General features: G+C 47.0%; 1 protein-coding gene across 1 annotated transcript in view; it reads right to left on the bottom strand.

The window, feature by feature from the left end:
• Window positions 1–25035, bottom strand: part of LOC134910844 (WD repeat and coiled-coil-containing protein-like) — a 30744-nt gene extending 5709 nt beyond the window's left edge. Inside the window, exons 1-2 of the mRNA XM_063919228.1 lie at window positions 23182–25035; window positions 17156–17270 (exon numbers count right to left, since the gene is read on the bottom strand). Coding sequence (XP_063775298.1) covers window positions 17156–17270; window positions 23182–25035 — 1969 coding nt within the window. The remainder of the gene's footprint in view (window positions 1–17155; window positions 17271–23181) is intronic.
• Window positions 25036–25270: the final 235 nt, after the last annotated feature.

Here is a 25270-nt window from a genome sequence, read left to right as displayed (position 1 = left end):
TGTAAAAATGGGGAATCTGCCTGCCGCTATGTGTAAAAATGGGGAATCTGCCTGCCGCAATGTGTAAAAAGGGGGAATCTGCCTTCCACAATGTGTAAAAATGGGGAATCTGCCTTCCGCAATGTGTAAAAAGGGGGAATCTGCCTGCCGCTATGTGTAAAAATTGGGAATCTGCCTGCCGCAATGTGTAAAAAGGGAATCTGCCTGCTGCAATGTGTAAAAAGGGGGAATCTGCCTGCCGTAATGTGTAAAAAGGGGGACGCTGTCTGCCGTAATGTGTAACAAGGGCACGCTGCCTACCGTAATGTGTAAAAAAGGGGACGCTGTCTGCCGTAATGTGTAAAAAGGGGGACGCTGTCTGCCGTAATGTGTAAAAAGGGGGACGCTGTCTGCCGTAATGTGTAAAAAGGGGGACGCTGTCTGCCGTAATGTGTAAAAAGGGGACGCTGTCTGCCGTAATGTGTAAAAAGAGGAATCTGTCCGCCGTAAGGTGTAAAAGGGTCTCTACCTGGTGTAGTGGTGCTACTGTGCGGCGTAATTTGAATAATGGAGACTACTGTGCACCGTTTTATGAATTGGTATTATTTTGTGGCCACACCCCTTCCCCACGAAGCCACGCCACTATGTATTTTTGCGAGCGCCTACGGCGCGCAGTGCCCCTGTTTTGCATGCAGCGGTGGGGCTCCGATGCCGTTTCTTGCACACAGTGCTAAAATGTCTAGTTACGGCACTGTTGCTAGGTATTCATTTATCTGGCCCTGAGCAGGTCCTCCTCACCAGATCCTCTCCAGGGGTGAGGGGGTGGACTTGGATGGGATGGGATGGGGGGGGGGGGGGGGAAAGCATTTTGTCGCACCTGGGCCCGCCGCTCGCTAGTTCCGCCACTGAAGAGCACTATATATCATAATGTGAATTGGGGGTACTGTGTGGCATAATGTGTACTGGCAGCTCTGAAATGTGACATCGGGTGAACTTAAGCACTACTACGATTCATAAAAGAAACGAGGGCACTACTATGGGGCATAACATTAAATAAGGCTCTACTATGGTTCAGATAATGAACTGGGGCACTATTATAGGCAGGGTTGCCTACTTTAAATAGCTCCTCTCCGGGAAAAGCCCGGAGAGGAGACGCAGCAGGAGACTTCAGGGGGCGGGCTGTGACATCATTAAGCTCCACCCCCACATCAGGAAATGCAGCGATTCGCGGGTCAGCGGAAAGGGGGCGGGGCTGAAATGAAGTGATTCGCGTCATTTTAACCCCTTCCCCACCCCACGGACTCGCGAATATGGCAGTGTATCTCTTCATCCTGCCCGCATCACTAGGGTGCGAACACGATGCGGGAGACCTGCCTACTCTTCCGGGGGTGCGGGGGGCTACCCAAAAAACGGGAGCCTCCCGCAGCTTCCGAGAGAGTAGGCAAGTATGATTATAGGGCATAAAATTAACAACTGCTGCAGAGAAGTGGGATGGGTGCACCTTCAAAATGTTGCTATGGGGCCCACAAAGTTCTGGCTACGCCCCTGCTAGGAGAGACTGCTGCCTGTGTAAACAGCCCAGGTGGGGTTGTGAAAGCTAGTCAGGCTGCAGGGGCAGTCAAAGAGCCCAGTGTGTCTGGAAGTCAGTTGTTTTGTTCATACGTTTGTAAATCCAGTCATCAGGACACAGAGACATTTGAGTTCACTGCTGTGCTGTTTATTCCATCACCAACTCCAGGCGCACTGCACACTGGACCACCCACTTCCCAGCATCCCCCTGGTCCCAGGGACCATCACTGAAGATTCAAGCTTACACAGATTAGTAAGGGAGTGTCTACAAATATAAGCATTCTAATACACTAACATCACATCCTCTTTTCTTTAAAGATAAGCCCTGTACGCTTCAATGCAACAATTAACAATGTCATATTAAGAATATCATCTAACACGTTTCAATGAGTCTCGCAGGTCTGCGTATTTCCCTTTTGGGTCTTTCATACACAGTCTGTGTTTCATCTACCATGTTGGACCTTTCTAGAATTGTGGTTTGTTCACCATTATGAGGATCATCATACATGTCAGATGAAGGGTATTCTTCAGTCATGGGGGGAAATTTACTAAGCTCCCGATTTTGACCGAGATGCCGTTTTTTCATCAAAGTGTCATCTCGGTAATTTACTAAACACTAATCACGGCAGAGATGAGGGCATTCGTAATTTTTTGCAAGTCCAAGTAAAAAATTACGAATGAATACACCATCGGTCAAAACGCGGCTGTTTAAGTATGAATCTCGGTCATTTACTAAGAAGTGCAAAGCAAAAAAAAACCAAACACTGCCGTGAAAAATTACAACTCGTAAAAAAGTGCTAAAAAAAAACAGACCTTTTTTTTTTATTCGTGATTGGATAGGCATGCACGGATCCATGAGATCCGTGCATGTATATCAGTGGGAAGGGGTGGGAAAGTGCTTATTTTTTCAAAAAAAATTGCGTGGGGTCCCCCCTCCTAAGCATAACCAGCCTCGCGCTCTTTGAGCCGATCCTGGTTGCCGAAATATGGGGAAAAAAATGACAGGGGTTCCCCCATATTTAAGCAACCAGCATCGGGCTCTGCGCCTGGTCCTGGTCCCAAAAATACGGGGGACAAAAAGAGTAGGGGTCCCCCGTATTTTTAAAACCAGCACCGGGCTCCACTAGCTGGACAGATAATGCCACAGCCGGGGGTCACTTTTATATAGTGCCCTGCGGCCGTGGCATCAAAAATCCAACTAGTCACTCCTGGCCGGGGTACCCTGGGGGAGTGGGGACCCCTTCAATCAAGGGGTCCCCCCCCCAGCCACCCAAGGGCCAGGGGTGAAGCCCGAGGCTGTCCCCCCCCATCCAATGGGCTGCGGATGGGGAGGCTGATAGCCTTTGTTGTAAAAGAAAAGATATTGTTTTTAGTAGCAGTACTACAAGGCCCAGCAAGCCTCCCCCGCATGCTGGTACTTGGAGAACCACAAGTACCAGCATGCGACGGAAAAACGGGCCCGCTGGTACCTGTAGTACTACTACTAAAAAAATACCCAAAAAAAGACAAGACACACACACCGTGAAAGTATAATTTTATTACATACATACACACATACATACATACTTACCTTAAGTTCCCACGCAGGTCGGTCCTCTTCTCCAGTAGAATCCAAGGGGTACCTGTTGAAGAAATTATACTCACGAGATCCAGGGGTCCAGGCTCCTCGGGAAATCCAGGGGTAATCCACGTACTTGAAAAAAATAACAAAACGGTGTCCCGACCACGAACTGAAAGGGGACCCATGTTTGCACATGGGTCACCTTTCCACGAATGCCAGAAACCCACTTTGACTTCTGTCTAAGTGGGTTTCTTCAGCCAATCAGGGAGCGCCACGTTGTAGCACTCTCCTGATCAGCTGTGTGCTCCTGTCCTCACTGACAGGCAGCACACGGCAGTGTTACAATGTAGCGCCTATGCGCTACATTGTAACCAATGATGGGAACTTTCTGCTCAGCGGTGACGTCACTTTAGGTCAACCGCAGGGCAGAAAGTTCCCATCATTGGTTACAATGTAGCGCATAGGCGCTACATTGTAACACTGCCGTGTGCTGCCTGTCAGTGAGGACAGGAGCACACAGCTGATCAGGAGAGTGCTACAACGTGGCGCTCCCTGATTGGCTGAAGAAACCCACTTAGACAGAAGTCAAAGTGGGTTTCTGGCATTCGTGGAAAGGTGACCCATGTGCAAACATGGGTCCCCTTTCAGTTCGTGGTCGGGACACCGTTTTGTTATTTTTTTCAAGTACGTGGATTACCCCTGGATTTCCCGAGGAGCCTGGACCCCTGGATCTCGTGAGTATAATTTCTTCAACAGGTACCCCTTGGATTCTACTGGAGAAGAGGACCGACCTGCGTGGGAACTTAAGGTAAGTATGTATGTATGTGTGTATGTATGTAATAAAATTATACTTTCACGGTGTGTGTGTCTTGTCTTTTTTTGGGTATTTTTTTAGTAGTAGTACTACAGGTACCAGCGGGCCCGTTTTTCCGTCGCATGCTGGTACTTGTGGTTCTCCAAGTACCAGCATGCGGGGGAGGCTTGCTGGGCCTTGTAGTACTGCTACTAAAAACAATATCTTTTCTTTTACAACAAAGGCTATCAGCCTCCCCATCCGCAGCCCATTGGATGGGGGGGGACAGCCTCGGGCTTCACCCCTGGCCCTTGGGTGGCTGGGGGGGGGACCCCTTGATTGAAGGGGTCCCCACTCCCCCAGGGTACCCCGGCCAGGAGTGACTAGTTGGATTTTTGATGCCACGGCCGCAGGGCACTATATAAAAGTGACCCCCGGCTGTGGCATTATCTGTCCAGCTAGTGGAGCCCGGTGCTGGTTTTAAAAATACGGGGGACCCCTACTCTTTTTGTCCCCCGTATTTTTGGGACCAGGACCAGGCGCAGAGCCCGATGCTGGTTGCTTAAATATGGGGGAACCCCTGTCATTTTTTTCCCATATTTCGGCAACCAGGATCGGCTCAAAGAGCCCGAGGCTGGTTATGCTTAGGAGGGGGGACCCCACGCAATTTTTTTTTTTAAATTTACAGTGTTTAATTAAAAAAAAAAAAAAATAGAACCCCAGCACGGATCACACAGATCCGGCCGAGATTAATTGTAAAAAAGCCGGCAGTGTTTTGCTAATCACTGCCGTAAAAAACACAAAAAAAACACGAATGACATCGACATCGGAAGAAAAGAAAAACCCGAATACGACAGCTTAGTAAATCCATCGTAACAAATTCAAAAAGTTGCAGTTTTACACTTTCGATGTCATTCGTGATTGAACTTTGACCTGAAACGGGAAAATACGAATCTTAGTAAATTTACCCCATGTTGTCTTCATTATGGTTAGGTTGAGATCTTAAATCCACCCGATTTCTTCTTACTTCCGTTCCACGCTCTGTACGTATAGTATAAGATCTTGGTGCTACTTGTGCTTGCACAATACCTTTCTGCACCCAAATACCTTTCTCGTGATCTCTGAGACGGACTTGGTCATCCGATTTTAGATCAGATAAGCTTTTTGCTCGCCTGTCATGGAACAGTTTCTGTTTCGCCTGTTGACGTTCCTTACTCAGTCTGACCAACGCTGAGTTATGTGTATTAAGCAGTTCATCGTGTATCGGGAGATTTGCTCTAATCCTCCTTCCCATCAGCATTTGTGCAGGAGAAAGTCCATTCTGTTAAGGTGTACTGCGGTAGATTAAAAGACTTTTGTAGAAATCTTCTTTACCTTCTTGAGCTTTTTTCATGAGACTCTTTGCGTTTTTTACTGAACTTTCCACCAACCCATTTGAGCGTGGATAGTGGGGACTTGACGTAGTATGGACAAATTCCCACTCATCAGCAAATTGTCTAAATTCAGCACTGGAAAACTGAGGACCATTGTCAGTGAACACTTCCATAGGAACACCATGCCTTGCAAAGATTGACTTCATGCAATTGATTACGGCTTTACTAGTAGTTGTATGTAGTGTCTTCACCTCAGGGTAGTTAGAGTAATAATCAGTCATGACAATGTACATTTTCCCATTACAATCAAACAAATCTGCGCCAACTTTCTGGTACGGTCTCTCTGGCACTGCGTGAGGACTCAGTGGCTCGACTTGTTGTTTCGGTCTATACATAAGACATAATTCACATGTAGCTGTAGTCTGTGCTATGTCTTGGTTCATTCTTGGCCAATACATAACTTCACGCGCTCTCCGCTTACATTTTTCTTCTCCTAAGTGGCCTTCATGTATCTTGCACAGCATAGTTTTTCTTAGTCGTGCAGGTATGACAAACCTATTGCCTTTGTAAATAATACCATCGACAACTGTAAGGTCACTGCGCTACCTCCAATAATCATGGATAGACAGCGGGCACGCATGTTTTTCTGCTGGCCAACCTTTCAGAATGATATCTTTCAACACTTTCATTGTGTCATCTGTCTCAGTTTCTTTCCTAATCTGTTCTTGTCTTGCAAGAGACACTGGTAGAGAAGCTACGATCAAATTAACATAGGCTTCTATCTCTTCATCCATCAGACTTTTGGAACCTTCACTTTTGTCCACAGCACGAGAAAGTGTATCAGCAATGTACATGTATTTGCCGGGACAGTACAGCAAGTGTACATCATATTTCTGTAGTATGATAAGCATTCGTTGAATTCTCATGGGACATTCATGTAATGATTTAGTCATGATAGCTGCCAATGGCTTGTGGTCAGTTTCCACTGTAAATGTTTGACCATACACAAACTGATGAAATCGCTCACATGCATATGTGATCGCTAGAAGTTCTTTTTCTATCTGAGCATACCTTGTTTCAGCACTTGTCAGTGCTCTTGATGCATAGATTACTGGTTGCCATGTATCCTCATGTTCTTGTAAGAGCACTGAGCCTAGGACAAATTGCGAAGCATCTGCTGAAATTCTTATTCTTTTCGCAGGATCAAAGAATTTTAGCACTGGTTGCTCTGTAATGATCTGTTTCAAGTTTTGCCAACTTTCTTCTTGTTCATGTGACCACATCCACTCGTTATCTTTGTCCAACAACCATCTAAGAGAGGCTGTTCGCTCAGAGAGTTGAGAAATAACCTTTCCTAAGTAAGTAATCATCCCTAGTAATCTTCTGACGTCGTCTTTGTTGTTAGGACGTTCCATGTTCACTATGGCTGATATTTTCCTTGGATCTGGTTTTACACCTTGATCCGAGACCACGTCGCTCATAAAGGTAAGTGTATGCACGCCACATTCACATTTGTCCTTGTTTAGCTTTAGATTCACTTTCTTGACAAGTTCCATTACTTGTCTCAATCTAGAATCATGTTCTTCCTTTGTAGATCCCCAGACAATAATGTCATCCATCATTGTTTCAACACCTGGAATATGTTCAAAAATCATGTGTATCTTTTTGTGATATACTTCTGGAGCAGACAAAATTATATATGGTAGTCTAAGAAATCTGTATCGACCTTCTGGTGTATTAAATGTACAAAGCTTTGAGCTGGCCTCATCTAGCTTCATTTGCCAGAATCCTGAAGATGCGTCCAATTTACTGAACCATTTTGCACCTGCAAATTGCGACATGATTTCATCTCTGGTTGGTAGTTTGAAATGTTCTCGTTTAATAGCTTTGTTTAAATTTCTGGGGTCTAGACATATTCTGAGTTGTCCATTTTTCTTTTCAACAGTTACTAAGGAGCTTACCCATTTAGTAGGCTCATCAACTTTCTGTATCACACCCAAGGCTTCCATGCGATTTAACTCTTGTTTCAGTTTTTCTCTCAGCGCAAACGGCACTTTTCTACAGGGGTGTATCACTGAAGAAACTTGCGTGTCTATATTTATTTTATGCTCTCCAGGTAAACAACCTAGACCTTCAAACAAGTCTCTGTATTCTGTAAACATCGATTTGCAGTCATCTTCTACTTGTGATGTCACCATAAAAACTTTCTTTAGCAAGCTTAGTTTCTCACAGGAACTTAATCCTAGAAGCGGTTGCACATTTTTATCCACAATCAGTAGAGATGTTTTAAACTGTTGTCCCTTATATTTCAGAGTCACTAAGCATGTACCTTTCACAGGAATTTCCTCCCCAGTGTACCCTGTAACTTTCACTTTGGCTGGATGAATTTTAGGTTTTACTCTAAAAGTCTTATAGTCTTGAAATGATATTAAATTCACCTGCGCGCCAGTATCAAGCTTAAAGGGAATGACAATCTCATTCACAGTTAAAGGGACAATCCATTCTTTCTTATCTGCACTGCAAAGTTCAATGCAATCCACAAAGAATTCATCTGTTTGTTTAACAGCATGCACTTTGGTTGTTTTACTTTTAATTTTACAGCATTTGGCAAAGTGATTAAGTCTACCACATTTCATGCAGGTTTTACCATAAGCAGGGCACATTTTAGGATTGTGAGCATTTCCACATCTACTACACATTTCCTTATTAGACTGTGGCTTAGACTGCTTCATTCTTGAAAATGGAGGTTTGCTTTGCTCTGTTTTCTGCACTACATATACAGCAGCATCAGCGTCCTTGTGTAACGTTTTGGCTTGAAATCTAGTTATTTCTGCAGATCTACACATAGTCACAGCCTTTTCTAGTGTTAGGTCTTGCTCTCTCAGCAATCTCTCTCTGAGTCCATTATCAGGTATTCCATAGACAATACGATCTCTAATCAGTGAATCCTTTAAATCACCAAATTCACAGGTTTTACTGAGTGATTGCAGCTCTGTAACATACTGATCAAATCCATCTCCAGACTTCTGATCACATGTGAAAAACTTATATCTTTCATATGTCACATTTTTCCTTGGCACAAAGTAATCTTCAAACTTTTGCATTATTGAAGATAGCACCATATTCTGCCCCTCAGCAAACTGAAAACTATTATAAATGTCCAGCACATCCTCTCCTATCACATGGAGGAAAATGGATGCCTTAGTTTTGTAAGCCTCTGAATCAGCTCCACATGCAGCAAGATATATATTAAACCTTTGTTTAAATCTTTTCCAGTTTTCAGACAAGTTACCAAACATCAGCATGCCGGTTGGAAGAGCTAATTTATCCATGGTTACTCACTGTTTGAAGATAGCACACGGCAGACTTTGCAGACACAGAGTATCACAGCCTTACAGACTTCTGCAAAATTCTTTCACACTCTGAGAGCACTAGCAGTCCAAGTTAAACTTCTTCTGACACCATGTTTCCATGTTTTGTTCATACGTTTGTAAATCCAGTCATCAGGACACAGAGACATGTGAGTTCACTGCTGTGTTGTTTATTCCATCACCAACTCCAGGCACACTGCACACTGGACCACCCACTTCCCAGCATCCCCCTGGTCCCAGGGACCATCACTGAAGATTCAGGCTTACACAGATTAGTAAGGGAGTGTCTACAAATATAAGCATTCTAATACACTAACATCACATCCTCTTTTCTTTAAAGATAAGCCCTGTACGCTTCAATGCAACAATTAACAATGTCATATTAAGAATATCATCTAACACGTTTCAATGAGAGAGTGTCTACAAATATAAGCATTCTAATACACTAACATCACACAGTGGAGTCCAGGAGGCTAGTGTCTAAGAGGGACATTTACTAAGCAGTGATAAGAGCGGAAAAGTGAGCCAGTGGAGAAGTTGCCCATGGCAACCAATCAGCACTGAAGTAACATCTATAATTTGCATACTATAAAATTATACAGAGCTGCTGATTGGTTGATGGGGCCACTTCTCCACTGGCTCACTTCTCCACTCTTATCACTGCTTAGTAAATGTCCCCCTAAATCTGCAGGAGAATAACACAAATCTCTGACTGAGTTTATGCTATTGAGAAGAAGCCAGGTCAGTGGGTCTTGAGTCTGAGAAGGCCAGGAGCCCATGTCTAAGCCTACAAGAGGCAGGGAGGACCTTAAGACGGCTAGGAGGTGCTTTACCTGTGAGCAGGGCCAGACTGCCTATGTGGCACTTCTGGCAAAGGCCAGAAGGGCCCGTCTGGGCACACAAAGAGACAGGTTGACCAAGTGGCGCAGCCTCTTTGCGTGCTGCTTGGCTGGTCAGCACATAAAAACAGGGTCTGGCCAAGCAGCGCAGTCTCCCGGTGCTCTGTTCTGCCATCCAGCATAAAGATGCTAGGGCATGCTGTGAGGCCACAGCCCTGTGAGCTGTAACCATTCCCCTTTTCATGTCACATCATTGCCAGGGCTGTAATGCAGCCGGTATCCGGTCTCTAGGTCGACAAAACTTAGGATGACAGTGTCTAGGTCGACCACTATTGGTCGACAGTAACTAGGTCGACAGGGTCTCTAGGTCGACGGGGTCTCTAGGTCGACAGGTCAAAATGTCGACATGAGTTTTTCACATTTTGCCCGAAGCATGGCGAGCAAAGCGAGCCATGCGAGAGGACGCGGTGCATTAATTGGGGTTCCCGGTCACTGTACGGAGAAAACGACACCAAAAAAGATGAAAAAAAGTCATGTTGCCCTTTTGACCTGTCGACCTAGACCATGTCGACTTAGAGACCCTGTCGACATAGAATCCCTGTCAACCTAGTTACTGTTGACAAATAGTGGTCGACCTGGACAATGTCGACCTAAGTGTGGTCCACCTTCAATACCACACCCAATACAGCCCTAGTCCATCCCTGCCTGTGAGAGACAGGACTGAGACTTTTAAGTGAGACTTTGCATGCAGACTACATACCTCCCAACTGTCCCGATTTTCGCGGGACAGTCCCGTTTTTTTGGGGACTGTCCAGCTGCCCCACCCGCGGGCCGCAGTGTCCCGCGGTGGGGGGGGGGGGCTGATGGGAGGCCCCTGCACTTCTGCTCTGATAAGCAGGGCAGCGGTGAATAGACGCTGTGCGCATGCAGTGCAGACAGGAGGAGAGGGGGCATGCCAGCAGCTCACGGAGCGTGGCTCGCGATTGCTGGTCCTCCATGAAGCCACGCCCCCTTTTCATAGGCCATGCCCCCTTTTCAGGAGCGCGCACGGCTTTGCCGCGCGTGTGTCCCTCTTTCCTGAGGACGAATGTTGGGAGGTATGAGACTATTGGGGTCATTCCGAGTTGTTCGCACGTTGCCGATTTTCGCTATGCTGCGATTTGTTGCAAATTGCGCATGCGCAAGGTACGCAGGGTGCATGCGCTTAGTTATTTAACACAAAACTTAGCTGTTTTGCTGTGGCTTCTGCGGCGCTTTTCAGTCGCACTGCTGTTCGGTAAATGATTGACAGGAAAGGGACGTTTCTGGGCGGCAACTCAGCATTTTCCCGGCGTTTGCAAAAAAACGCAGCCGTGTCAGGGAAAAACGCGGGAGTAGCTGGAGAAACAGGGGAGTGGCTGGCCGAACGCAGGGCGTGTTTGTGACGTCAAACCAGGAACTAAACAGACTGAGCTGATCGCAATTCGTGAGTAGGCCTGGAGCTACTCAGAAACTGCAAAGAATTATTTAGTAGCAATTCTGCTAATCTTTCGTTAGCAATTCTGCTAAGCTAACATACACTCTCAGAGGGCGGCGGCCTAGCGTGTGCAATGCTGCTAAAAGCAGCTAGCGAGCGAACAACTCGGAATGAGGGCCATTATGCCCAGAATAGTAAGGGGTCAAGCAGTGGGATAGTGCCCTGAATGAGGGTAGGTTGTTTGTTATTTTCTGTTTCATTTATGCTGACAAAAGTAGAGCTTCATATGTTTAATTTACCTGAAAAGCTGTGTGACCCTGCTTAAGGTAAAGAGGCATAGGCCCTCATTCCGAGTTGTTCGCTCTTTATTTTTCTTCGCATCGGTGCGATTTTCCGCTAACTGCGCATGTGCAATGTATGCACTGCGGCTGCGTCAAGTAAATTTGCTAAGAAGTTTGGTATTTTACTCACGGCATTACGAGGTTTTTTCTTCGTTCTGGTGATCGGAGTGTGATTGACAGGAAGTGGGTGTTTCTGGGCGGAAACTGACCGTTTTCTGGGTGTGTGTGAAAAAACGCTGCCGTTTCTGGGAAAAACGCGGGAGTGGCTGGAGAAACGGGGGAGTGTCTGGGCGAACGCTGGGTGTGTTTGTGACGTCAAACCAGGAACGAAACTGACTGAACTGATCGCAGTGGCAGAGTAAGTGTCGAGCTGCTCAGAAACTGCTAAGAAATTTCTATTCGCAATTTTGAGAATCTTTCGTTCGCAATTCTGCTAAGCTAAGATTCACTCCCAGTAGGCGGCGGCTTAGCGTGTGCAATGCTGCTAAAAGCAGCTTGCGAGCGAACAACTCGGAATGAGGGCCATAGTCTGATCTTTAAAGGGTGCATGGTCTGCCCTGCAAAACGTCATAGCCTTATCCAGTCTAGACATAGATTAGGCAGATTGTGTGCACTGAAAACCATGTTGCATTTTACTTTGTAAAAATTGATAATTGATAATTCTTTTGTGTGAGATCTATCAAGCCATCAGAGAAATAGTGGTGAGAGATAAAGTACCAGCCAATCATCTCTAAATATCATATTGCATACCTCCCACCTTTAAAGGGGCAGGAAGAGGGACCCCTGCGCGGCAAAGCCACGCGCGACCCGAAAAGGGGGCGTGGCTTACCACGGAAGGGGCGTGACCTCGGTCGAGTGGGCGTGGTCGAGCGCCACGGGCCTATTTTCGGCATTTTGGGGGGCGTGCCCAGCGCTCCCCGAGCAGCTGGGCAGCCCCCTGCTCCCCTCCCAGCATTGAATAGATGCCATGCGCGTGCGCATGGCATCTATTCAGTGATCACCGGCTGCTTTGCAGGGCAAAGCAGCGGGTGATCAAAGCCTCCCCCAACTGCCCCCCCCCCCCCCCCGCCCACGGGACACTGCGACCTGCGGGAGGGACAGCGGGACAGTGTCCGAATAGCGGGACTGTCTCGCTGAAATCGGGACAGTTGAGAGGTATGATATTGCAGACTTTGGGGTCTATGGAAAAATCGCAAAACTACAACTCCTTTCCCTAGCATGCGGGGGGGCGCCGAGCACAGGGCAAGGCTGGCCCGCACGCCGGGTCTTCCCCCCTCCCAGCTGAAATGCCCTCTGCCATGCTGCATTGTTTTGGGTCGCAGTGGCTGTGTGTGACGTCACACAGCCGCCGTGGCCCGCCCCGCAAATGGTCCGGATACGCCTCCGTTGTCCGGACCATGCCCCTCCCCCACGCCACGTCCCCACAACCAAAATGCAGCGTCGCCGCCCCCTGCCGGCACTTAAACTACGATCGCAGTTTAAGTCCTTCCGCATGTGCAGAAGTGTGGAAATAGATGAATAGCGATTTCCGCACTTCAGCGATCCATGCTGAATTAGGCCCTATGTTCTAAGCCCTGGAGAGAAATAAAGTGGAGAGAGATAAAGTACTGTACCAACCAATCAGCTCCTATTATTTTTCAAACACAGCCTGTAATATGGTAGTTAGGAGCGGATTGGCCGGTACTTTATCTCTCTCCACTTTATTTCTCCCCAAGACTTAGTACATAGACCCCTGTCTTTGAAATGTGACAGGCATGAGCTGATTGTTTGGTACTTTGGGGGCAGATTTAACAGCAAGTAATATTCTTGTTTTGCTCGTTATGAATGATCAATGCTGCTTCAGCCAAACCGCGCCTGTCGTGTTTGAAAAATGCCAGGAGCTGATTGGCTCGTAACGAGTGATAACAAGAGGATCACTCATAGCATACCCCACATCTGTCCTAATTTTCGCGGGACAGTCCCATTTTTTTGGGACTGTCCCGCCGTCCCACCCGCGGTCCACAGTGTTCCGTGGTGGTGGTGGTGGGGGGGGGAGGTCAGTTGGGAGGCTCCTGTCAGTCACTGCTGAATAGACATCTATTTACGGGAGACAGAGGGACTGGGGTCATGCCAGCAGCTCACAAAGCACTGGGCGTGCCCCCACAGTAATGGAAATCGTGACCGCGACACTCCTGTGAAGCCACGCCCCTTTTCTACAAGCCATGCCTCCCTTTTGTACAGCGACACTTTGCCAGGCCAAGGAGTCTGTCCTTACCATCTCCCAATGCTGGGAAGTATGCTCATAGGCGTTTCTATAATGGGTGCAGTGTGTGCTCTGCACACAGGCCCCTAGGTCTGGTGGGGCCCACACCGCACACATTGCACCCATATAGTATACTTACCCCTCCGGAGTCCCATGGCGGTGTCCCTGCAGTGCAGCACAAATCACTTGGAAAATGGCCGCCGCCATTCACCAGGAACAAGGTCCGGGCGCCATGTTCCCGGAGACCTGCGCATATGCAGTAGACTCTGGCTTTATGCCAGAGTCTACAAACTGCCGGAGAGGAGGGGGGCCCGCAACAGAGGCTGCACGCGGGTCCCCTCTTCTCTTGAACTGCCCCTGGTATCACTTGTTGTTAAATCTGCCCCGTTATCACTCTACCCCTAATCTGTGGTTTCTAGTTGTCTGTAAAACTCCAGCGGCTCAGCGTGATTTCATCAGATGTGTTTGTGCCTTTTAGGGTGATTATATAACGAACATGCACCTAACGAAGTGTTGTTTGTTTGCACCAGGCATTGTTCATCACTTTCTATGGGGAAACTGCAATCATTGAGGAATTTATGAGTAAGATGTATTTGAAGTCACTAAAGAAAGCTTTATGGCACAATGGAGAATATATTTATTTTGGTATCCGCCGGTCCCTAGGTCGACAAGACTTATGTCGACAGTGTCTAGGGCGACCACTATTGGTCGACAGTAACTAGGTCGACAGGTCAAAATGTTGACATGAGTTTTTTTTTAATTCTCTTTTTGAACTTTTTCATACTTTTCGATCCACGTGGACTACGATTGGGAATAGTAACCTGTGCCAAGCGCAGCGGTAGCGGAGCCAGGCACCTGGCCCGAAGCGAGCCATGCGAGGGGGCACGGTGCACTAATTGGGGTTCCCGGTCACTGTACGGCGAAAATGACACAATTTTATTTTTTAAATCTCATGTCGACCCTTTGACTTATCGACCTAGACCATGTCGACCTAGAAACCCTGTTGACCTAGAATCTCTGCCGACCTACTTACTGTCGACCAATAGTGGTCGACCTAGACACTGTCGACTTTTAGTGTGGTCGACCTTCAATACCACACCGATTTATTTCCCATTCAGTTTATTATTTATAGTTTATTTAGAATGTATTATTTAATGTATACTATAGGTGCTTCTTTTATAACTTATGCCTTTTGGCCCATGATTTCTGTTGTTGCTGAAAGCAGAAACTAGTCTCCCCTTGATCTATTTTCCCTGATCAACACCAGCAAGATCTGAACTGACACCCAGGCCCGCCATCAGGGGGGTGCTGCGGGCACAGCCGTCCCGGGCCCGGCCTCTCTGACAGAGAGGAGAGGGCCCGGGCCGCTCATGCCGCTGCCCTCCCGCCGCCGTCCGTCCGCCGCCACTGCCTCTGTTTTCCCACTACCCAGCGCAAGCAGGCTATTGAAAATGTCCCTCTTAAGATGGCCGCCGCCTCAGAGGAGACAGTTATTAAAGATACTAGAGGAGGCTCTAGTATCTTTAATAACTGTCTCCTCTGAGCCGGCGGCCATTTTGGGAGGGACATTTTCAATAGTTTTGCTAGAAGCAGCCTGCTGCGGTGGCAGGGTAGGGAGGAGGATCAACAGAACCCCTGACAAAGATTACAACTCCATTACAGGTACTGGGGCATAAATGTGTGGGGCATTAAATAATATGATGATGGGGCCATAGGAATTATTATTATTATTATTATTATTATTATTATTATTATTAATAATATATATATTTATTTTTTATTTTGTTTATATATATATATATCAGAGAATAAAACGGAAAGAGTAATCTGACATTTCCGTCATTCATAAACATGCTACTTCCAGCTGAGGAGGGAGATATATCAAGCAGTGGAGGGATATAAAGTACCAGCCAATCAGCTTCTAACGGCCATGTTACAGGCTGTGTTTGAAAATGGCAGAAGCTGATTGGTCGGTACTTTATCTCTCTCAATTTTAGCTCTCTCCAAGGCTTGATACACATCTTCCTCTCTAACTTAAAAATTCTGTAATAGATAAAGGAATTTCTACTGTGGTCAATGCATTCCTTTACACACAGCCAGCAGCTATGGGTGATCCTTGCAGATATCTTCTGCTCCCACGTACGTCTTTATTACTTAATTATATCAATCATATGAGTGAGCTTTATAAAAATGGGGTTAATGCCCTTAGGGCTCCAATGTATAGATCGGCAGTGTCTAGGTCAACAGTCAATAGGTCCACCCCATATGGTCGACAGGGTCGACAGGTAAAAGGTACACAGTGCTTAAGGTCAGCAGGTACAAAAGGTTGACATGGTCAAATATTGACATGACAATGGTCAACACAAATGGTCAACACAAGTTTTTTTGGGGGGTTCCATGTTTTTCCAACTTCTGCTTGATTTACTATCCACGTGAACTACGATTGGGAAAAGCAACCTGTGGTGAGCATGCAGCAGTAGTGCATATCTCCCACCTGTCCCGATTTTCGTGGGACAGTCCCATTTTTTTGAGACTATCCCGCTGTCCCGCCTGCGGGGCACAGTGTCCTGCGGTGGGTGGGGGCAGTTGGGAGGCTCCTGTCAAGCATGCGCACAGCGTCTATTCAATGGAGACATAGGGACTGGGGGCATGTCAGCAGCTCACAGAGGCATGCATGCTGGGCATTCCCCCTTAGTGATGAAAAATGGGGGTGTGGCTTGTGATAGCAGCACTGTCACAAAGCCATGCCCTTTCACATAGATCACGCCCCCTTTTGGCCGCACTATGTGCGCGCAGGAGTTCCGTTTTCGATCATTGAAATGTTGGGAGATATGGTAGTAGAGCAGGCAACCCGAAGTGTGGCGAGCTAAACAAGCCCGTGAGGGTACACGTTTCCACTAATTGTGCTTATATGGCTAAACATACAAAATGACACCCTGCAAAATGACATGCCTGCTGCCAGGGGCCTCATGCTTATTGCCAAGGGGTTTTCTGCTCTTTGCCAAGGGGTTTCCCTACTCGCTGCCTCTACAGAGAGCACCAGAGGCTGTAGGAGTACTGCATAAAAATAGCCCCCGTAGTGGCTTTAGACCACCGTTGGCTGCAGAGGAGCCCGCTGTGTTAAAAAAAGCCCACCCAAAATGGCCACCATGGAGCAGGAGACAGACGCTAGAGATCCTACTTGACCTCTAGCGTCTGGCTCCTGCTCTGCGGCAGCCGTTTTGGGTGGGCTTTTTTTTTTTTAAATAGCGGGCTCCTCCGCAGCCCCTGGTGCTTCCAAGCTACTACAGGGGCTATGGGGGCTATTTCTATGTGCAACCCCCGCACCAGCCGGCACCTGACCGCACCCAGCCACACACATAAAAAAAACTTTCGGCAGCCAGGAGGTTCCGGATAGATAGATAGATAGATAGATAGATAGATAGATAGATAGATAGATAGATAGATAGATTTTTTTTTCATGTATTTTCTTTTAAATGACATCTAGGAGGTATATATATATTCTTTTAAATAAAATAATACATTTCCCTGTACCTTTTGTTTCCCTATAAACCCAGCTTCCTGGCTAAGGTCTCTCTGTGTGGCCTAACAGTCAGTTTGACATTTGCTAAATGCGAAATAAATATTTTACCAAATTTCATTTCAATGTTGTCCAAGTGAAAGATCTCCCGCAGTGTTCTCAGGTGAAGGTGTCCATGACACAGGAGAATAGCTCTCATATCGTTCACTCCATGATCCGGCGATTTCTTGGAATAAATAGCAGAAAGGAATACAATTAATAAGTGTTCAAAAATAAATTCTTAATGCATTAGACCTGTGGTTTCCAAATGTTTTTGAATCACGGCACCCTAGAGTATTAGAATTATTTTCTCGTCACCCCATAAGTTTCTTACTGAGGAATTTAGAGAAATATTAAATTAAGTAAATTGTGTTTATATGTCATCTTTAGGTTCAGTTGTGTGGTGAAGGACTAGATTTGCTTCTGTTTGTCCACATAGTTTATTATGGATCAGTATTTGATCCCGCCGGCTGGGATGCCGAATGTCAGTGTTCGGACATCGGCATCCCGGGCGCTAGAATGCCGGCAGGGGGGAAGGCGCAACGAAGCTTGCCACAGGTTCTATTCTCCCTCTATGGGTGTTGTGGACAACCATAGAGGGGGAATCACCTACATCGCTGGAATTCTGGCGTCGGGATCCCAGTGTCGGTACTGAGACAGTCGGGATCCGATGGGCGGTATGTTAACCGCATACCGTCTATAAGTGGCAGCCACCAAGTCTGGTTTTGCCTATTGAATTGATCATAAATAATTTTAATTGGTCCTGGACCACCAGTCCAAGGCACCCCTGCAAATGCCCTGAGGCACCCTAGAGTCCCTAGACACACAGTTTGAGAACCATTACATTAGACATAGGGTCGCTTATAAAGACGCAGTTGTAGTGTTCATTCTAGCACCCTGCACCTTTCAAAACCCATGGGGTTCCTCTATTCTGCACAAGGTGTCGCTTTCTGCTGCGGTGCTTCTAGCACAGTTTGGTCTGCATCTCAGTACTGAGATTCAGACCAGACTGTGCTAGAAGAACCAAATCAGAGAGGGGCACCCCAGTCAAGAAAGAGGAACTGCACGAGTTTTGAAAGGGGCTAGAATGAACACTACAGTTGGATATGAAAAGGTAGTAAATTTTTCGAATATAAATCTACTTAAAACTTGAATATAGTATTACCCAGAGCATGTTAAAATTAAATCTGGTTAAGTGCATACTATTTTAAACCATTTACCTGATAGTAATGGGGGTAAATGTAATAGCCTGTGCAGTATGTAATAACATGCGCAATGCAGTCATCAGTGACTTTCTGGTGGGTTTGCCTAACGTTTTAAAGGGACAATCATTTGAAAGGCAAAACCAACCTGGTTAAATGACTGCCCCTTTAAAACATTGACCAGACTTGCAGGATCTGCACTTTGCAGGTTATTACATTTACTCCCTGGTCTCTAACCTCCAATGGCCCCACCCTGCTCTTTTATAAACTTCTAGATGACCGTAGGCTGGGCACTGACAACAACAGCACTAGGGGACAGGCGGAGATAACAGGTACAGTAAAGAGGACACTTATGTAATCATAGCATAATGACCTCCACTTAAAAAATGTTTAACAAGATCCCCTCATTGAGATTACAGCTAAAATATTTACTTTAGTTCATGTTTACGAGAGCTGCCATGTTTGTTTTGCCCGAGTGGGGCAACTCTTCCTGCTAAACAAAAAAATCTGCATTTGGAAATGTTGTAAATAATTTGTATAAATACAGGATGAGTCTCCCATACCCGAAAATCCAATATCCGAAATAAAAAAATTCCAAGCGCGACTGAGATGGTGACACCTCTGCTTTCTGATGACGCAATGTGCAGAAACTTTGTTTCATTGCCAAAATTAATAAAAAATATTGTATACAATCACCCTCAGGCTATGTGTAGAAGCTGTACATTAAACATAAATGCATTTTGTGTTTAGACGTGGGTCCCATCCCCAAAATATCTCATTATGGTATGCAAACATTCCACAATGCGGGAAAATCTGAATCCAAAATATTCCTGGTTCCAAGTATTTAGGATATGGGAGCAGGACTGACATCAGAAATTGTGGGGCCCGGGACTGAGGAAATAGACAGCCGAAACAAAAAAACATATAGACAGCTCTCCAGGTATTGGCGGTAGGAGCCAGGGGTGGGCCCCCTTTCTATAAGGGCCCGGGACTCCAGTCCCTGCAGTCCCCCACTTATAGCTCCCCTGTATGGGAGACTCAACCAATATAGCATTTTCAAGGCCTCTTGAGACATTTCAGGCCCGGATACTAAGGGGGGGGATGTAACCAGGAGTGTTGTTGTGCGACCACCCTACATAGTGAATATCAGGCCTCCTCGATGCTGCGGGCGGTAAAGGGGGAGTCACCCCACCATATTGGGGGAGTGGTTGCTTCTCTTGGGCACGCCTGGACCCTGGGTGGAATAATAACTCATGCTTCAGTGTTATTGCCCAGCTCAGTGTATACCACTTAGGGAGTTAAATATTTGAGCCGACTGATCTCAGTGAGAATTTACGCGCGCACAGGGTCGGACTTGCCCACAGGGGTACCAGGGAAACCACCGGTAGGCCCCACTGCCTGAGGGCCCACTCCTTCCTCTAGGGATCAGGTTCGAGACTGTGCACTTGTATTATACATGGTAGATGTGTTGCATTACACTGCACTAAACTATTGTGTATTTCAAGCCTCAATGGAGGCTGGCCTCACCCCCTTTGTAGGCTGGCCACACCCCTAAGTATGGGCCCATATCACTGCATTCCCCCGGTGGGCCCTTCATGCCCCAGTCTGACACTGCGCGCGCACAACAGAGGCGGAACCAGAGGCGTCACCAGGTGTGGTGACACCCGGTGCGCACCCCTGATGTACTGCCGCAATCGCGGCAAAAAGGGGGCGTGACCTTACAGCTAGGGGCGTGGCTTCGCGGGGATACTGGTATCGTCACTCTGGGGGCGTGCCCAGCATCTCCGGAGATGCTGGGCTTCCCCCAGAGACGGTCTCAGTGTGCTGTCGGCTCCTCTGCTATGACAGGAGCCGGGTGCTGTAGCGGAATTTCACACTGCAGCACCTGGCTCCTGTCACTACGGAGGAGCTGACATTTGGTGTCACCCCCTCCAGGTGTCACACCCGGGTGCGGGCCGCACCCCCCGCACCCGCCTTGTGACGCCACTGGGCGGAACTACCGCCAGTGCAACCAGTGCATTGCACTGGGGCCCGCCTCTGTCCAGGGGCCCAAAGCATGTAATGAGTCAAACTGACTCATTACATGCCGCTGTGTGCTGCGGGCAACCGCTGCCCGCAGCACACATCTGTGATAGCCGGGCAGCGGCCGGTCTATCAGTCATATTAAAAAGCATTGACCACCAGGCCGTTTCATCACATAAGCAAGCAGTTTATTCACAGTTCAGACAGGGTTATCACGACAGTAACATTTAACTTCTTTTTCTTCACTCCAGCACAATATTCATATGGGTTCCATCAGGTTACATCTCCTTTCATTTGCTTCACTGGCAATAACAGCATTTACAGTGATGTGGCAGCATTACAGTACAGTACATACCAGCGCAGTCTCTGGGAATCAGTAGTGCGGCTTCCGCAAACTGAGATTCATTTCAGTGTGCTCTCCCCCATTCGCTAGGGGCTCTATCTAAACGGGATCTCTCATGGACACGTTACTGGGGGCCTTCCGCCACACGTGATTTCCTATCACTCACCCAGCTCGTCCTGTCCCGCAGACTCACACCTCCCATCCTGCTTCTGGGGTACCCCTGAAGGTGAAGATCCCCTTTATTTCTTACACTGATTGTTCATGCTGTAACTTCTCTCACACTGCAAATCTGGATATCTCTTGCTCTTCCTAGCAGCACCTACATGCTGTTCCATAATGCCAGGGACTGTGGAGTTATAGATGCTTGTTCCACAGTCCCCAGACTGCGTTTCTCCTGGACACTAGCCTGTGCCCTCCATCTCAGTCCTCAGCTCACACTGAACTGTCCTGTGCTTTGTTCCTTTTGCTAAAATCCCCCTGCACTTCCTGTCCTAACCCCCTAGATGTGGCAGGGCCATAAAACTCCCCCACTCACTGATAAGAATTAAATGGCTTTTGGAACTTTCCAATATCTGTTAACATTCCAGTATGCCACACATCCGCCCCGGAGAGGAGAGGAGCGCACTGCAGCGGCGCGGGGGAGAAGGAGGAGGAGGGAGGCGGAGGAGGGAGCCGCAGCAGCGCTTTACTACTGGTTGAGGCGCTGCTGCTGCTGTCCCTCTGCTACACTATAGGCTGTCTTCCGAGAACAGCCTATAGTGAAGCAGAGGGGGGGCAGCAGCAGCAGCAGCGCCTCCACCAATAACACAGCGCTGCTGCGGCTCCCTCCTCCACCTCCCTCCTCCTCCTTCTCTCCTGCCCGGGAATCGTGACCAGAAGCTGCACCGAGGAACCTGAGCCAGCGGAGAGGGTAAGTATAATTCATTCATTCTTTCTTTCTTTCTTTCTTTCTTTCTTTCTTTCTTTCTTTCTTTCTACTGTCTGCCGCAATGTGTAAAAAGGGGGAATCTGCCTGCCGCAATGTGTAAAAAGGGGGAATCTGCCTGCCGCAATGTGTAAAAAGGGGGAATCTGCCTGCCGCAATGTGTAAAAAGGGGGAATCTGCCTGCCGCAATGTGTAAAAGGGGGAATCTGCCTGCCGCATTGTGTATAAAGGGTGAATCTGCCTGCTGTAATGTGTAAAAGGGGGACGCTGTCTGCCGTAATATGTAACAAGGGCACGCTGTCTGCCGTAATGTGTAAAAAGGGGACGCTGTCTGCCGTTATGTGTAAAAAGGGCACGCTGTCTGCCGTTATGTGTAAAAAGTGTACGCTGTCTGCCGCTATGTTTAACAAGGGCACGCTATCTGCCGTTATGTGTAACAAGGGCACGCTGTCTGCCGCTATGTGTAACAAGGGCACGCTGTCTGCCGTTATGTGTAAAATGGGGACGCTGTCTGCCGTTATGTGTAAAAAGTGCACGCTGTCTGCCGTAATGTGTAAAAAGGGGGACGCTGTCTGCCGTAATGTGTAAAAAGGGGACGCTGTCTGCCGTAATGTGTAAAAAGAGGAATCTGTCCGCCGTAAGGTGTAAAAGGGTCTCTACCTGGTGTAGTGGTGCTACTGTGCGGCATAATTTGAATAATGGAGACTACTGTGCACCATTTTATGAATTGGTATTATTTTGTGGCCACACCCGTTCCCCACGAAGCCACACCACTATGTATTTTTGCGCGCGCCTATGGCGCGCACTGCCCCTGTTTTGCGTGCAGGGGTCGGGCTCCAATGCTGTTTCTTGCACACAGTGCTAAAATGTCTAGTTACGGCACTGTTGCTAGGTATCCATTTCTCTGGCCCTGAGCAGGTCCTCCTCACCAGATCCTCTCCAGGGGTGATGGGGTGGACTTGGATGGGATGGGGGGGGGGCCCAAAGCATTTTGTCGCACCTGGGCCCACTGCTCGCTAGTTCCGCCACTGGCGCACATGTCTGTTCTCTTGCAAGTTTAATATGAGTTATGTCTTTCAGGTATAGTATTATTTTCATTATTTACTGTCTTTGACGATGAACCTTGACAGATGGGAGAGCGATGAAAATATAATTCTAATCTATTTACTATAAGGACTGGAAGACACTAAGGAACTATTTCTGGCATTATAAATACAATATTATAGTTTACAAAATTCCCAAATGACGTTATTCCACTCATGTTTTATGTCAACACTTCTATTAAACATAGCATACAGTTGTAAAAAAAAAAATATACTAGTAATCTTTCTAAAGGGGTGATGTACTAAACCTTAGAGAGAGATAAAGTGCCATCCAATCAGCTCCTAACTGCCATGTTACAGGCTGGGTTTGAAAAATGACAGTTAGGAGCCGATTGGTTGGTAATTTATCTCTCACCACTTGATTACTCTTCAAGACTTGGTACATCTTAAAGGAGACGATAAGGCACTGTAGAGCTAACAAACCAATCACACTAAAAGTCATGGATTTCTCTTATCCAAACATATTAATATGGCAAGTAACCAAGACATAATATATGGTGTACCTGGTGCCTAACGGATATGTAAGGAGGATCCTCAGAAGATGGGTGAGGCAAAGTTTTCAAGCAATTCTTTAAACTGGTATTTACTTCTGAAGAACACAGATGGGAATCTTTCTCATGAGGTTCACGATGCCCGAGGTCTATACTCCCCTGGCCACCATCTTTGTTGAGAGTAGGTAAATGGTTCTCCCTTGCTTCTTGAGAGTCACTGCTGCATGACCTCTGAGAACTCGACCTATGCAGCGTCCTCTTTGGCATGCTCAGTTGGACCTTTAATGTCTTTAGTATAGTTGGCTCAGACTGAAGTTTCTCTATAGTTACAGGGTATTCTGTCACCAACTTATTTTCATCCAAGTCATCCAAACTCGATGCTGGACTTTGCTGGCAGATTGTGCCCTGTGTATTATCTGCAGATTTTCGTCTGGCACATGGAGGTTCTGTCCCAATGTGGTTTGGCATCCAGAACTCTTTGCTTACATTGTGTTCATCGGAAGATTGTTTGCAGCCAGCAGTGGGCAAACTGGAGGGACCTGGTATTATATTTTGACCACAATTTGACCTTGCTGGTATGTATTCAGTGGGCATTATTGTTCTAGTCACTAACTGCACCATATATTTGTCTGAGGCCGACACTGGCAGAAATGCCACATCGTTGGATCTTTGTCTTCCGACTAAGATGAGTAAGAGTGTATCACTAAGAAAAGATACTCCCTTGGCGATTTCATTCTCTTCCAGCTTGATTTGTTGAATATTGGGCATGCATGATGGAGCTATGGGATAAATTAAAACTAAGTTGCAAGTATTAGATGCTACTGCAACTCTTTCACCATGAGAGTCAAGTACCAGTATATCTGGGGTGGAGATGCCTGGTAGGGACACTGTCCTTGTGGTTGTGGCATTCTTTTCAAAAGAAATGATTACAAGACTTGACAATTCTGGTTTGCTTTCAACCAAGACATTCTTTGGTTTGAAGTGAGTAAGTGGACTTGGGTCGGACTTGCGATGCCTGGCAAGGATCTGAGAAACATCTGGAACCAACGAGGAGACCTTCAGCATGTCTACTGGCTCCGACTTCCCTGACTCTATAGACATCCTTCTGCTGTTCCTAGACAACTCTTCGTCTAATGTCAGGAGTGAAGATTGTAAAGCAGATCCATCTGAATCCTTGATTTTGTTGTATGGACTTTTCGCCGCCATCTCCACAGTCACAACCACTTGGCAATCCATGATGGGTTGAATGGCGACAACTGCAGCATCAATATTAAATATAGGGCAAAAAGAACAAGGACTTAAGGTCTTTTGGTCATCATTCCATATATAGCTGTGAAGGGAATCATCCATGGCCACCACCATACGGTTGCCATCTTTCGCCCAGCAGGCACAACGAATCGCACTACTGCCCGTAATGTCTGCCTTGACGTTGTTATTGTTGTAGCATGCCGAGTACAAAACTGAGATGTCACGTTTTGTTAAAACTACCAAGATGTTCTTCTTTGGATGCCAAACACAGCCCTGTGGGAGAATGGGGAGGGGATCTCCATACTCACAGGTCTGTGAGACGACCAGTTTGTTTTTTTCCAATGGGTTATAATAGAGTTGCCATGTAGTGACACGCTTCTTGTGTTGTACGGCCAGGTGAGCCAGGGCATCAGTTGCCGGCCCCCAAGATAGACCATGAACATGCTCAAACTGTCCAATCACCACTGAGCTTCCAAACTCTGCTTCTTCCTTCTGAAGTTGTAAGGCTGTGAGTATGACCTGTCTGCCGTCTGTCCAGGCTAGACCGTGCACAGGGTGGATTGCTTGCTGCAGGGCGTTCACGCCGCTTCTCAGGAGCTTCACTCTTCCCAGGTCCATTACTTCTTTTTGTGTTCACAATTTTTAAGTTGACATTTTTTTTTTCTTTTTTCGGAAAGTCAACAAATGTCTGTACCCACAGCAGTCTCGGGATCTCAGCTGCTCTCAGTTCATGCTCCCTTCTAACCAGCTACTAGCATACTGTAGTTAGTAAATCTCTTTATCAGAATGATTTGCTGTGTTTACTATTATCCTAGGAGGAGTTAAACCCCCATGGACTCAAGGAAGGTTTTAG

The sequence above is a fragment of the Pseudophryne corroboree genome, chromosome 4 (assembly GCF_028390025.1).
Source record: "Pseudophryne corroboree isolate aPseCor3 chromosome 4, aPseCor3.hap2, whole genome shotgun sequence".
NCBI lineage: Eukaryota > Metazoa > Chordata > Amphibia > Anura > Myobatrachidae > Pseudophryne > Pseudophryne corroboree.
This window is presented reverse-complemented; position numbering and strand designations above follow the sequence as displayed.